General features: G+C 40.7%; 1 protein-coding gene across 1 annotated transcript in view; it reads right to left on the bottom strand.

Moving 5' to 3' along the window:
* Positions 1 to 999: 999 nt before the first annotated feature.
* LOC128057730 (claudin-10) overlaps positions 1,000 to 16,125 on the bottom strand; it is a 97,041-nt gene continuing 81,915 nt past the window's right edge. The window contains exons 3-6 of the mRNA XM_052650223.1: positions 12,716 to 12,877; positions 12,546 to 12,627; positions 1,833 to 1,940; positions 1,000 to 1,123 (exon numbers count right to left, since the gene is read on the bottom strand). Of these exons, the coding sequence (XP_052506183.1) occupies positions 1,000 to 1,123; positions 1,833 to 1,940; positions 12,546 to 12,627; positions 12,716 to 12,877 (476 nt within the window). The remainder of the gene's footprint in view (positions 1,124 to 1,832; positions 1,941 to 12,545; positions 12,628 to 12,715; positions 12,878 to 16,125) is intronic.

Below are 16,125 nucleotides of genomic sequence, written 5' to 3'. Positions count from 1 at the left end.
AAGTCGCTTCAGCTTCTCTGCTTTCATTTCATCCTCTGTCAGTTCAGGGTCCTACAGTACTTACCTCAGAGGGTGGCTATGAGGCTGCAGTGACTGAGGGCACACAGAGCGTTTAGAGCAGCGACAGGCACACACAGGCTGAGGTAACTATTGCCCTGTGGATATGAGATGAAAGGGCTGGCTTGAGAAATAAAACATTGTCTTTGGTCAGAGATCCCTGGAGGAACTTACATGTCTTGAAAAAAATGCTGTCTCTCCATTGCCAGTTGGTTCCCCACACACAGCCTGAGCGACACAGGTCCTCAGGAACTCGGTCCATTGTTTCTGAGTGAGGCAGGGACCGTGCGGCTCCAGGCCCTCCTCTGTCAGCCTCAGAGTCGGCCATGTCCAGGGTATCCAGATCTGCTCTCTATACCGGAGGAGGAGGTATTTAAGGAGGACCAGCCAGGTAGTGGGCAGTAGCATCTTGGCCCCGTGAGCCCTTCCTGGAGCAGCCGTTGAGAAGCACAGTGGTGACAGATAGGTGTCAGCAGCTAGCAATCGGCTCTGCCCAGCCAGTACATGTCCATTCAACCCAGACATCTGAGGAACAGTCTCAGATCACCCCCATACTGTTTACAAGTCATGACTCCTTAATACACTCTGTTTAATATATGAAGGAACAAACACATAAAAAATGGGGACAAATACTGCAAGGTCTGGGTGATTAAGAAGGCTACATTACGAACACTGCTGGAATCTTTAGTGTTAAACACAGATGTATAAGATATATACAAATCTTGTAAATAGCCTGTTTATTTTTTTTATAGAAAGCCACAACAGAAAGTGATTAGTATGTAACTATAGAAGAACATTTACATCCAAGAATCAACAAATTCTTCAAATTCATATTTTAAAAATAGTTTGAGTGTTAATTATAGGAGGGCCTTGATGGCATCATTTTGTGAACAGTTCATGTTTAGAACAAGCTCAAGACACAGCTTGAAGGCAGCTCTCTTTTTAGACGTAAGCGTTTTTATCAAACTGTTTTGAAGGGTTTGAGGTTTTGAGATCTCCTTCTCTGCCGTGATACTTGGTCCGAGAAGACATGACAGACGTGGCCCCATTGTACGTGTATCCCATTCTGAAAGGCAAAACGGTTTGGCAGATGGTCTTTCACACGTAGGACAAACAAAAATGGGAAGAAACCACATCCCCCCGTTTCTGTCACAGCTAAGTCATCTTTCCCTGATTATGTTTAGCTTTCTTCCTTCTCAGCCCAAGAAATCATTCAATGTCATTTCAGAACAGCTAGTGTGACTAAGAGGATCTCAGAAGAAACTCATGGCTTCTTAGTTTGTTCACTTATTCTCCTTCAAAACTTACATAAAACTTATCTTCCTGGAATCTTGGGAGACTGTGATGACCTTAATCAGCAATTTCCACTTATGTGAAAATTGTGAGGCCAAAGTGAAGAATATGCCCCTAAAGTTAGACAAAATTTCTACTTACAGCAATAGCTTTGGAACGTAAGAATGTCAAACTCTGCTTTTTTTTGATGCTTCATCAAAAAAAATTTTTTAATTGAAGGATAATTGCTTTACAATATTGTGTTGGTTTCTGTCCTATATCAACACAAGCTCTGTGTTTTAAATTAACTATAATTATCTATATTCTATTCAATATAATTTTACCATATTAAATGTTATATTTACTATATATTCTTAACCTTTCCCAATTCTGGGTGTTTGAAGTTTCTAAGAATCATAAGAACTACCTATAATTTATCCCACATATAACAATTTAGAATAGTATTGTACTTTTTAACAGGTCATTTTTGTCTCTTTTCATACCTGGGTGCTTTGCTGTTGTCAGATATTGAAAAGCAAAATATGACACCACCAATTATGCAGAGTGAGGCTCCTGCCCATCCAATAAACAGAGCAGCTCCTAACTCATACCTGTGAAGAGTAGCACAAGTGTTAAAGCTTACTGATTGGGGGAGTAAACAGCATTTAACACTACTAGCCAACACTTACTAAATGCTTATAATACACTTGCTATGGGAGCTTATACAGGAAGCAATAATATCTGTAAAGAATGCTTTATACTTTTCTCAAAGTGTTTTTATAGCCTTCACTCAATTGTATCTTCCCAACATCCCAAAAGGAAGCTGAAAGGAAGCTGAAGGCATCGGGATGCCTTTGGGTAAAGCAGAAGCCATGGACTCAAGGTGAGGCCTCCTGGCTCTGCCAGCACATTGCCTCTGGGCTCTGCCTGAAGCCCAAACATTTCCATCTATTTATCCTGTTGTGCAGGGTAAATTATTTAGGCAGGTTTTAGATGGAAAAAGGAAAGTTGCCTCTGCTTTTATTTTGGTTCAGCTCAGTAAGTGGTTAAGCATCTGCTGTGTGCAGTCATGTGCAAGGTGCCAAAGGGTGACAGAACATGCCACCCCAACTATGCCACTTTGGCACAAGGGACCAAAAGCAACTGAGAAGAAACAGGAAAGCTCTCTGCCTTCTCCCTGTTTGCCTAAAAGCAGGGCATAAATGTGTAGAACTGTCCCCATCCCCTCACTACCAGGAAGAAGTTAATTCTCAGACACACTGAACACCCTGCTTAGCCCACAAGTCGCACCGGAGCAACCTACATTAACAAACTTCACTAATTTGCATTTTTCATTAGTTCCCTCCTTACATTCAGGTAAGTCACTCAATTGTGACTGACTCTTTGCGACCCCATGGAATGCAACATTCCAGGCTTCCCTGTCCATCACCAACTCCCGGAGCTTGCTCAAACTTATGTCCATCAAGTTGGCGATTTCATCCAACCTCTCATCCTCTGTTGTCCCCTTCTCCTGCCTTTAATCTTTGCTAGCCTCAGGGTCTCTTCCAATGAGTCAGTTCTTCGCATCATGTGGCCAAAGTATATTGGAGTTTAAGCCTCAACATCAGTCCTTCCCATGAATATTCAGGACTGATTTCCTTTAGGACTGTCCCTCACGTGCCTTCCCACAATTCGTGCCTCTGGAAGCTCAAAGTCTTTTTCCTTTGTGTTGTCACTTCTCTACAGATGTACTGTTCTTTTGTTAAGATGCTATATAAGACCAAGTTCTAGCCACCCTTTGAATTACACGCCACTGGGTACATATAAATAAACTCCAGTTTTCTCTTATGAATCTATCTTTCTTCTCAGCAGAGAGCCTAGGAGAGTAGAGGAAAAAATCATTTTTCTTCCTCTACAGTGTCCACGATAGATGCTGCCTCATCGTGCTTATCACTACAGTCCAGTGAGAGATGAATAAAGTATCATTTAGTGACAGCCTGCTATGAAGCCTCTCCTTGATGGCAGGCCATAGTACACCACTGATGACTAGAACAGATGCAAAGTAAGTAAGACAGCCCTTGCCCTGGAGAGGTCACCATACAACAAACAGCACTACCGAGAACAACAAAGGAAGTCACGTGGAGGGCTGGAGGATATCCTTTCTAGGGGATATATATATATGTATGGAGAAACAAATACAGAACAAGGAAAGTATACCAAAATCTCAGGGGTTGTGGTGTGTCTCATCCTTTTCGGTGTGCTGGGTCACTATGTCTGAACTCCCATCTGGCAGGGGCAGGCAGCAGTGGTGGTGTGACAGTGGCCCCGGCCGCCGGCCAGTGGGAGCAGGAAGCAGCCTTTACACAAGACAAGGGCCTGGTGGTCTACTTGCCCAATTCCAGATCTGGCTTTTCTGTTAATTTCACAGCTTCCATTTGCAACTGGGAAGAGGTGAATTATATAATACACACTACAACTTGGCGTGTGCATGCAGGCTAAGTCACTTTAGTGGTGTCCAACTCTTTGTGACCCCATGGACTGTAGCCAGCCAGGCTCCTCTGTCCATGGGATTCTCCAGGCAAGAGTACCAGAGTGGGTTGCCGTTGTTACATAATACACACTGCCTCGTGATCCCTTCTTTTTCACTCTTGCATTGCTTTACCTGGGGAATCAAGGTGAGAGCTAAAGGAAGAGCTTATAAGCACCCCCATTCTGCACTAAAGCACTGATTAGGCTCTGGGAACCATGAAACTTCTCCAACTGCTCCAATCTGAGGCAGTGGCAGAAACAGAAGGTCAGTGTAAGTGGGGAAAAAGCCTTCAGTGTCCGCAAAAACCAGCTTCAAAGAGGACTGGACAGTGAAGTGTCCAGGTGAAAAGAGCTGGCCAGATCAAGAGTGTTAACCTGTAGTTTTATAAAAGATACCTTCATTAAATATGTTATACATCTACAAAGGATATCCTGGATTCCCACAATAGGCCCTTCTTGTACAATGTTTGGATGACATTATACAAATAAAACGAGCAGAGGGCCTGCCAAGTTGTAGGTACCGGTCAATGGACCTCTTTAAAATATCTGCAATTTCTACAGTAAGCTGGCATCCAGTCCATCCATTGTCATGCTCTTACTGCAAAGACAACTAAAGGATGAGCACACTGAACATTTCGACATGGAGGACATTATTATAGGATTACAATTTAACATTACTTTCTATTTTTCTTTACTTTTCTCCTTAGAGCTTAGGCTGTCTTCTCTCCTGAAACTATGTATTAGTATATTAACTTTCAGTGTAAATACTCCTGGAAAAAACAGTCTGAGATTTTTCTTTAAACATTTAGCTTTCTAAAACAGGATGCCAGTGCCAGGATCATGGTTAAAAATAAGTCTCTAATAATTGATAGTGGTCCCTTAGGGCACAGGTTGGTAGAACTCAAATCACAGCTCAGCACTGTGAATTCATTTAAAAAGAACATACAACTGGGGAGAAATCAGAGGATAACTACCCACACAGCTCAAATGTTGGGAACTATGTCTTTATATTCATTTAAGCAAACTGAAACTTTCTGAAGGGATTTAAGAGTCACCAGTGTGGCTTATATTAAAAATTGGTTTGGGAATTCCCTGGAGGTCCAGTGGTTAGGATTCTGACCTTTCACTGCAGGTTCACGGGTTCAATCCCTGGTCATGGAACTGGTTCACTTCTGTTTTTAAACATATTTTTAGATTTTCTTGAAGTCACTAAATATAGATTCTATTCCAAGAAGAGTATCATTTCCTTTTGAGCATTTTATGAATTCTGTCAGAGTCAAATATTTAATAAATAGAACCATTTTAAAGCTAAAGTGTTAAACAGATTCCACATCTATACCAGTAGCTTCTAATAATTGGATGTGAGGGATTCTGTGATGTGGTTCTCTCTTAGAGACTTTTTCTTCTTCCTTCTGTTGAAAGACACGTACAGCAGACTTATTCAACAGTGGCTTGAATTCACACCCATCAGTGCGCGTGATCTGGCAAAAATGGAAGTGTTTTTGAAAGACAGGACTGAGGGTGAGCCACGTAACATCCATTCAGGTTTGTTCCGGGCCGCTCCTCCTCTGACATTCATTGGGAAACTCCATCTCTGCCTGGAAATCTTTCTTCACTTTTGGTAAAACTGAAAAGCTGACTTCAGCGCCTCAGGAGATTATCCAAATTTCAGATGATCTGCTGCAGGTCTGTCTTCTGTTAACAACATCTTCCTGGCCCTAGACCAGCTTTCCCAGCCTTTTATGAGCTGTTACAATCGCCAAAATTTATTCATTATTCGGAAAGGCTACCAGTCTGCTTAGCACCAGACAGATGCAGGATCGACAGGCTGAGGACTGATCTCTGTTTTACAGATCAGAACGTCGTTCTTGGATTATGTCTCACACATTCTGTTCAATGGAAAGGACTCATAAAAGCAGCCTTATGACCTGAATTCATGTATATAATTGTGAATCTAGTAAACAAGCAATAGAGAACATTTTTCTTTCTATAGAAAGTAAAGCACAGATTAATGACCAGAGTTTCCCCAAAAAAGAACCATAATGATCTAAGGCATTAAAATATACCTTGAATTATTAGATGAAGTTAATTCTTATTCACCTGGCTGTGCTAGGACTCCAGGCTACTGTTCATTTCCTAACGAGAGAGCCTGGGCTAGAACCACACTCAGTAGTCTAAATTCTGATGCATTCCATACTCACCTCCTATTTTAGCCTAGTAACATGCACAGTAATCCTTAGGGAACAGACTAAGGAACACCTCTTATCTCTGTCTTTCCTGCACCCAAAGCCCTGTTATCATTTGATCTGCCATCTACAGGGAGCACGTGTATCCCACCTACCCTGTGACACCATCAGAGCAGTGACAAGCTAGATATTGTTCAAATCATGTGTTTCAGGGTGAATGAGAAAACACAGTGCTGTTCTCAAGGACCTTACAGTCTAGAGGTGATGGTCAGACATTAAACAAATAATTAAAGGACAATGAAGCCTAACAACAGAAGCAGAAGAACATGTGTTTGCAATGTAAACATTACATGTTCTCCCAAATATGTATAGATGTGGTCCAAGTAAGAGTCCACCATAACAACAGCTACCATCAGATCACTGTAGCAGGATTTTGTTTTTGTGTTAAGTATTTTGGCATGTACTATCATATTTGATCTTCAATTCTAAGAGATAGTTCTTCCTACCGTCAGAGAAAACTGAACCTGAGTGAGTTTAAATTACTTGCCTCCCCATACCTCAGCTAAGTAAATAGTAGAACCAGGATTTAAAACCCATAACTGATTCCAATCCTCGAGCTTTTTTTTTTTAAATTAATGTTTATTGGAGTATAGTTGCTTTAAGAGCCTGGTGGTAAGCTACAGTCCACGGGGTCACAAAGAGTCAGACACGACTGAGCTACTAACACACCTAGTTGCTTTATGATGTTGTGTTAGTTTCTGCTGAATAGCAAAGTCCATCAGTTAATCTCAACCTTTTTGACCCACCTCCCAGAGTAATAAAATAAAAACAAACAAAAAAAAAGAAATGGGGCTTAATTAAAAGCTTTCGCATAGCAAAGGATACCATAAACCAATCCCAAGCTTTTAGCCATTACTCCTTCTCCCTTTTCACCTTAGCTAAGGAAAAGATGGGATCGATAAGAAAAGATACAATCAGTGCAATGTTTGGGGCTTGTCATTTCAGAAAGATGTGAGTTTTCCCTCTCTCCCCAGCTCATTGCCTTCTCAGTGGCTCTAGGGTATGGAATTTTTTTTCAGAATTCCCTCCGGCTGTCTTTTCACCCAGCACAAAAAGAGGTGAGGGTAGTAATTAAAATCAGGGCTTGCTGGACTTGAAAAAAGAAACTGCGGCTCCTCCATAAACAAAACAAAAACTGTTTAACAAAAGAAAAAAAACCCTCATCCTTTTAAGATCCCCAGAGAAAAGTGAGCTTGCTAGAGGTTGCAGAGCTAGAAGCCAAGTCTTTTGACCTCAAGGATGGACTTTTTTCCAAACATACTGCCCTACTCCTTATGTTAATCAAGGGTGGTAGCAGCCAAAACATTGCCGTCACCTTAAAACAACTAAATATGTTTTAAAAGTTCCAAGTTTAGGAAGTACATCCATATATTATCAATGTTAACTTTTAAAAATTGAATTCCATTGGTATACTGATCTTTTAAATGTTACCATCCAAAAGAAACATAACTCAAAGGCTTATATAATCCTTGGAGGAGGAAATGGCAATCCACTCCAGTACTCTTGCCTGGAGAATTCCATGGACAGAAGAGCCTGGTAAGCCCGAGTCCATGGGGTCGCAAAGAGTTGGACATGACTGAGCAACTAACACTTATATAATCCAAGCTCTATATCACCACATGGGTGGATTTTATATGAACAAGCATTCTACAGGCATTATCTACAAGCACACCTTTCCCCCAAATACCCCACATTCTTTTGGGGTCCCAGGTACCAGAAGCAGGCTGTTTAGTGACCACCAATCCATGTATCTCCCAAGGCTGCTAAATTCTCCTCTCCCTTATGCAATTCATGTTAGTTAACAGCTTACTCAGTGATCTGCAAGACACCACAAAATTTCCTACCCAGAGCTTCCCAAAAGGCCACGAAATAGTGGCAGGCACCTCCCAAACCATGGCTCAAGTAGAAAGGGATAATTTAAATAAGCATCTACTTGCATATGGAAACTTCGTGGAGAATTCTCAAATTTAGGAAATGGAAAATAAATAAACTGCTACGTAATAGCCTCTGCTTAAGGGTCAGTCCCATTTAAAAGAATAGCGTTCACTGAGTGCCTACTCTAGGCACCAGTCTAAACAGCTGAAATGTACTATCTCATTTAATCCTCATGATAAACCCATAGTTCTCACTCTCCCCATTTTACAGATGAGGAACACAGGACACAAGAAAGGACAAGTAATTTCTTCAAGGCTACAGCACTAAAAGATGGCAGAGCTGCGGTTCTCTCCCAGGCAGCCTGGATCCAGGGCTCTCATTCTTGAGGTCTCCCCTCCCCCATCCCTTAAACCAAATCTTCCCAAGCATGCTCAGTCTTTCCACCCTAAGAGGGATGCAGACAGACAGACAGACAGCTATACACCATTGCTTACTAATCTTCCTTGCTGTAAACATCATAGAGTATGGACTAGATACAAGAGATGCCCAAATCAGCAAGATGTGGTCTTCGCTTCAAGATACTCCTGGTCTTGTTTGGAAGATGGACCAACAGGCAAGTGCCACTGCCCAGTGGGATTGTAACAGAAGCACCAGGAGCAAAGGGAGCACCCTGGTGGGCACCTCACCCAGAATGCAATTCCGGCAGGATACACAGAGGTGGGCCAGGATGTGAAAAGGAGAGGGAAAGGGGTTGTGGTAAAAGCTGAGTCACCAGGAAGCATGGCAAACTGGAAATCGTGGCTTTGTATACTGGTCAGTGAAAACAAAACGCAGTTGCCAAACATTTGATTTCTAAGTATATTAAGTTCTGCCAGCATGAAAAAGGCATCAGAGCAATTCTGATGATCTCAAGTGGTCAGTCCTACCACAGAACAAAGTGAATCCTTCTTAATATTTAACAGTCAAATTCCGGTTTGTTCTTAACACTTGGCACTGCTATGGAATCCCTTACCTGAGACTTTATGACCCTCTTACCAGGATTAATTCATTCTCCAAATAACCTCATGATTGGAACAAGCTTAAGTAAACAAACATCTATAATTCATTAAATTATAATAAGGACAGAGTAGAGAAGTTAAATATCTTGGCAAGGCCACCTAGTGAGATCGATTGCCCTTTCAAGTTCACTTGGGAAAATGTGTCTAATCTAGAAACATATTTCTTGAATTGTCTGCTGTGCATTTAACTTGATAGACAACAGGAATGAGAATTTACCAGGAAGCAGACAGCTGTTTATTTCTAAACTACTAAATAACCACAACACTGAAAATATTTTACCTTAGTAAAACTTAGATACTAAAGTAGAAACCAACTGTATTCCAGGAATGAAGCATGCTAAAGGTAAGTAACTCTGTGGTTTCAAAAACTCTGAAATTAAAAAGGCTTGAGTATGATAAGACCCAAACCATGACTATCAGGGCCAAAATGTTACTGATAAATCTCATTGACTGAAAGAGAATAAATCTAAGATCAGATGTTCTGTTTTCTCAATTAAGGAAATGGGTTTAATACTCTAACTTTGCATGATTTGAAGAGAAGTTTCTTTATGCCAATCAATTCTTTGGAACCGTCTATTTAAGAAAAAAACAAAGCAAGACACTCAGGAAGATACTGGTTTGGACAACAGATGGTGAGAATAATGTATATTTCAACAAAATGATAGGGTGAATCATACCAAGGGGTGCTTATGACCATGAGCTTTCAGGAGGATAGATTTTGTTTCAATTTGGTAGATTTTGCTTTAATAAAAAGGAGGAAGTTGGTTTGAAACAGCCCAAAGGGAAGCATTGAGAAACAGTTTTCAAGGCTTTGTAGGAGTCCATCCTAGAGCCGTAAAACATAACCACAACTTGAATAAAAGCAAGAAAGCAAAACAAAAGGGGGGAAAATGGGGAAATGGCAGAACACAACCAGAGCCAGGTGAAACTCTGTAAAGATTGCAGTTGCAATCAAATGATTGTAGGCAGGAAGAAAAATCTTCCCAGATAAGTTGTGGGAAAGAAAGGGTTTCGGAAATAATCAGCCACTGAATACAAAGCCTGATACTGTTTACGGTGCAGCTGCCACAATCTTCACCCCAATGAAACATCAGAAGCCACTCATTTTGTTCCCTCATCAATAAAGCACCTCCTGAGTTTCCTGCACATAGTAGGAATGTGGTGGGAACTCTGTGGATGAGCTTAGTCGTGTGTGTCTAACGTAAGCAACCAAGGTGAGTCTTGGAAATCCACAAAGATTCAGTTTACATGGTAGAGAATCCTTAAGAAAAACAACAGCAACAAAATCAGGTTCTGCGGCTCACTGTTTTTCAATGCATCTTAGGGAAGGTATTTGCTCACCAGAAATTTATTTATTTATTTATATTAATGAAAGATTTAATACAGCAAGAGATATATCAACCATAAACATTTATGCACATAATGACAGAATATCTATGAAGCAAAAACTGACAGAATGGAAAAAAAGAATAAACAGTTCTATTATCATAGTTGGAGATTTCAATATCTCACTCACAGTAATGAACAGACCAGCCAGCCAGAAGATAAGGAAATAGAGGACTTAACACAAAAACTAATGAGATCTAACAGACATATACAGAGAATACCAACCAACAACAGCATAAACATTCTTCTCAAGTGCACAAGACATTTTCCAAGATAGTCCACATATTAGGCCATGAACTGTCACCAGAAATTTAAACTAGAGCATGTGGCAAACACCTGTTCCTCACTGCTAAACACACACATCCCTGTGCCCAGCTGAGCCATCTAGGGCTGCAGGGAGAGATGCTGCTCTAGGAAGATGAATGCATGATACAGATGGGAGAGGAGGAGGAGCTGGCCTTCTCTCTCCATCTTCGCAGAGGCTTCCCCAGTCTGCTGAGATAACAGAAGGCTTTTCTACTAATCCCAAGAGGACTAGCTCTGCAGATCAGGATTTCACTTAACCAAGCACCATGCTAAGCAAATAAGAGATGATATACAAGTGTTTTCTGATCTCAAGGAACCTACTCTCACGAACATCAGTGAAGACACCAAGGAAATAATCAGAACACCCCTGGAGGGGTGCCCTCACCCCAGTCCCCCTAGGGCTGGCTCTGCCTTTGGCAGCAATTCTCCAACATATTCCTCTCCGAGTTCATGCACAAACTACATCAGAGGCTCCGATTACTAAATTCTAGGAAATGCCAGCTTGGGAAGTCCTCTCCCCTAGAATATGCCAAAGTCAAAATCTCACTTCAGACATTAAATACTTTAAGACCTACGGAATCAATTTACTTTGTGTTGGTAGCCAATTTTCAGCGAATTGATTTTCCTAATTTTTGTCTCCTTCTCTTCTACTAGAGGATATTGTAAGAGTAAAATAATAAAATAATATTTGCAATGCTCTGCTTGGTCAATGGTAGGGGCATAACATGTGTTATCTATTACTTTCATTATATTTCATTATATAAGCATTTACTATTTATGCATGAACTACACAAGAGACACTACTAGAAAAATCATTTCCTAAAGATTCCTAAATCCACCAGAAAAAAGTAATGGATCCTGATCAGACATTTTAGTAATTACTCTTTTAAAATTCTATAGTATTTTATCTGAAGACTGAAAGAAAATCCCCAGCCTGGTTGATAGCAGTACACATGCATACATGAGCAGTTTTCTACAGGAATCTATGGGAATATTCTCACGGAAGACAAACTGTTTGATCTATTATGATTTCTAATTTGGTATTCCTTGGGTTTTTTCCAAAGCAAAGAAATAAGCCTAGGGAAACTATAAAAAGCAACAGGCCACAGTTAAAAACCAACAGCAACAAGAGAACTGGTCTGTAAGTGCCAAAGCATTCACCCGCAGCTGAAACTGGTCACATCTGGGTGTCTGTGCCACTCTTAGAGAATTTTTTTTAAAGACCCTGCATCATGTACAGTTTCTTTACAAAGGTTTATTAGGTAGAACTTGTTAAGGCCATAGTCAACAGAACAAATGGAAAAGGCTGATTAAAAATGAAAAATAATATTTTATTCACTATCATTTAATCATTTCTAATCTTCAGAACCACAGTCTCGTTTTCATCTCAATGACTGCGATGGAAACTGGCCCACAGCCTAAAAGCTGGCAAGTATCATTTTGGATGGACAGCAATCAAGGCAAGCACTTAATTTTCGTTTATCACACTTTCTCCTTCTTTCCTCCCCATCTTACACCTCTCTTTCACTTTCCCCCTATTTGACTTCAGTTTTACAATGTATAGTAGACGAGCTTCAGCGTTCTAAATCCTAAGCCTTGAGCTATTTACAGACAAGTATGTTACAAGACATTTGTAACAGTAATGCAGTGATTCAGGGTATCTTTTGCCAATGGAGCACATACACCGTTTGCTCTTAAATGATGTCATCAAATAGCCTCTATCAGTATACCCCACTTTCATAAGCCATAGAGGAAATTTAGGTACCTTAATTTAGAAGATGATTTTAAATCCATTTCCTGTAAGCCATAAGCATATAGACTTAAGAAGAATACTTACTTTTGCTCCACGAAGAGGGGATCAAAGAATTCTGTTGTGATTTTGTTTGCATACAGGGAACACCCGGTCATTGAGCACAGCCCTAAAGAGCATCAGAAGGAAAGGACTATGACTCCGGGTGTTTCATTAACATCCTGAAGCCCCTTGTTTGGAAGAAAGTTACTATTTACCTGACAGTATGAATACAATCCCAGCCAAACAAGCAATTTTAGCTTTGGCTTTATCTGAGCCTCCGACTTTGGTACATTTCATGCCAATCAGGGCGAATATGGAAGCAAAAAAGCCCAGGCTGACAGCGGCAATCATAAGTCCTCTACACGCCTGGATGTAACCTGCAATTACAGTAGGGCATTTACATTAGCATAAAACATGTGGCTGTCCAGGGAGAAACACATTTTACATTGTCCTCCTGAATGACTTTCTGTTTTCTGAAAAAAAAGAAAAAAAAAAAAGACAGAAAAATGGTTAAAACAGCTTAAAACAGGCAAGAATGGAAAGAAAGTTAATCCCTGTGGTACACTTTTCAGTCTGGCATATGCAGGATCCTCAGGCTACATCTCTGAGTGTTATTATTCCACAGTCACAGGTGAGGAAACCGAGACACACAAGAGCTACGTGATATGCCAGGGATGAGTGAGTAAGAGGCTGGAATGAATCCCATCCAGATCTGACTACAAAATCCACATGACACTGCCTTTCACCCTGAGAAACCTCATCCGCCGTTCTCTCAACCCTCTTACTCCTTTGCACATCAGACCTTTAAAACAGATGTTTTGATGATTTTGACATTGAAAACCTTACAACTGAGCAGAGCTCCCAAAGATTCACATCTTCTATTAGTGAAAGATTATAAATGAGACCAACTGAAATATCATCATGAACCATGAGGAATCTAAATCAAGATGTATTTTCATGACCTTTTAAAAAATTTTCAGGGCACATACAATAACACTGGGTTTAAATAAGCATTGGTTAGTTCCTAGAAGAATATTTTATAATTATGAAATTAACTGCATACAAATGGATGCTTTCCAAGTATCCTAAAAGCTTGCTCTGTTGGTTTCTTTGAACATTCCTCCTACACCACTCATTTTCTTAGTCATATATTCTTATTTGCCCAGCCAGGATGATGGTAAACTTCAGACTGGCTTTTGTCCAGACATTAACAAATTTTAAATTAATAGGATATAAATGAATACATTTAAAAAATGTCATTAGGTATACTTCAGCCTGAAACAGTGCTATATTCTGAAACAGTGATGACACACCAGTGTAAGTAAATATTTGTTGAACAAATGAACATAATATCTATCGGGTTTACAGTTGGAATTGAACTTTTTAATTTGAAAAAACTCATAAGTGCCAAGATACACCAAGTCATTTCCTACTGTGTTCAGGCAAAGGCTATGATAATCACATAAGTAATAATTCTAAGGCTACAACAATCATATATTCAGGGAATAATGCCGGAAGGTGGCCTCCAGGCCATGTTTCTTGGTCAAAAAATAAAATTTTAAGTTTTATTCCTATCCCCAGGATCCATTTTGAAGAGTATCCAGAAGATGTTCTAATTAATTGAACAAATTTAGGCCTCTACAAATGCAAACCACAGTCAATCCTAAAGAAAATCAGTCCTGAATATTCACGGGAAGGACCGTTGCTGAAACTGAAGCTTTGGCCACCTGATGTGAAGAGCTGACTCATTGGAAAAGATTCTGATGCTGGGAAAGATTAAAGGCAAGAGGAGGAGAAGGCGACAACAGAGGATGAGATGGTTAGGATGCATCACCAACTCAATGGACATGAGTTTGAGCAAATACTGGGAGACAGTGGAGGACAGAGGAGCCTGGCGTGCTGCAAGCCATGGGGTCGCAGAGTCAGACCTGACTTAGCAATTGAACAACACCCCAAATGCAGAAAGCAAGGACAACAATCTTCCATTTTATAGTGTGAACTGTTTCCAGACAGAAAATAATTTTACTGATGGTGAGGCTGTCAAAAAAAAAAAAAAAAAACCCAGTAAAAGAAACTTATTTTTTGCAAAACAGGATAAGGGAGGCTTATTTTGGTAGTAATAGTGCTGCAAGGGTGATCTGTGTGTTTGCTGCGGAATGCTAACTCAGCTCCATTTTAAGCTGCAATCCTCAAGTCCCCCAGCCAAACCCAGGGAGCGGCAGAAGCACAGGGGGAGGAAGCCTGTTAGTTCCTTGCAAGGTTTTTTTTTTTTTTAATATAAATTTATTTTAATTGGAGGCTAATTACTTTACAATATTGTAGTGGTTTTGCCATACATTGACATGAATCCACCACAGCTGTACATGTGTTCCCCATCCTGAACACCCCTCCCACCTCCCTCCCCCTTGCAAGGTTAAAGAGAGTCCTCCAGAGAAACCGCAACTAGCTCATCACTTACCACCAGAGCTACTGGGACAGTGTGGTTTCAAAAAAATTTTTGACATTTGTTTCAACCTATGGTTTTGAGATGTTTTAGCTGATTCTTACTGCAATCTTAAACACACTAGAAAGTGTATGTGTGATTTAGTAGTACTAATAGCCTCTGTCATGTCCAGCTCTTTGTGACCCCATGGACTGTAGCCTACCAGGTTCCTCTGTCCATGAGATTCTCCAGGCAAGAATACTAGAATGGGTTGCCATTCCCTTCTCCAGAGGATCTTCCCGACCCAGGGATTGAACCCACATCTTTGCATCTCCTGTACTGGCAGGCTGATTCTTTACCACTAATGCCACCTGGGAAGCCCATAACCTCTATTATAATGTTTTTTTAAAAAAACTATTCTAGAAAACCTTATCATCCACCATAATTTGCATTTACCTTAGTAATCTCATAGACTTTGTGTACAGAAAATACACAAGCCGTGCAAACGGTTAAGTCTACAATTTGATCACTCAGAACGTGGAATGCATTTTCCCAGATGGTACACAGTGGTCAGAATCCCAAGCTGGTGCATTCACCCCTTAATATGACTGGGGAAAATAACAGTAGGCTTTAAACTTTAACCATTACTCATACTATTTTTTTCTGAATTTCTCACTCGGTTCTCCTGTCTCAGCTCTGATACCTACAAAAAGACTGGCTCTGCCCTCTTGGCACAAGAGGAGAGCTAGAGAGAGAGCAGATTCTGATGATGTCAGTCCTTCATCAGAACCAACCAGAACCCTGATGTGGAGGGGAAGGTAACTCTGCCTACCATGAGAAGAGTAGCAATAAGTTGCTAACTCATCACATGCATAAAGGGTTTCCCTGGTGGCTCAGACAGTAAAGAATCCGCCCACAATGTTGGAGATGGGCGTTCGATCCCTGGGTGGGGAAGATCCCCTGGAGATGGGAGTGGTAACTCACTCCAGTATTCTTGCATGAAAAATCCCAAGGACAGTGGAGCCACGAGGTTGCAAAGAGTCGGACATGACTGAGCGATTAAGCACACACAGCACACGCACAAAGGAAGGCACTGCAGGGTCTGGAGTTCCTGGGATAAACTCCACTGCCAGCCATAAATGGAACGCAGTTGTTGGTAGGCTCGAGGTCTGTAAATTAGGGGCTACTGGTTCTTAAAACACC

This window comes from Budorcas taxicolor, chromosome 12 (assembly GCF_023091745.1).
Source record: "Budorcas taxicolor isolate Tak-1 chromosome 12, Takin1.1, whole genome shotgun sequence".
Taxonomy (NCBI): Eukaryota; Metazoa; Chordata; class Mammalia; order Artiodactyla; family Bovidae; genus Budorcas; species Budorcas taxicolor.
The sequence above is the reverse complement of the archived record's forward strand: the minus strand, read 5'-3'. Positions and strand labels throughout refer to the sequence as shown.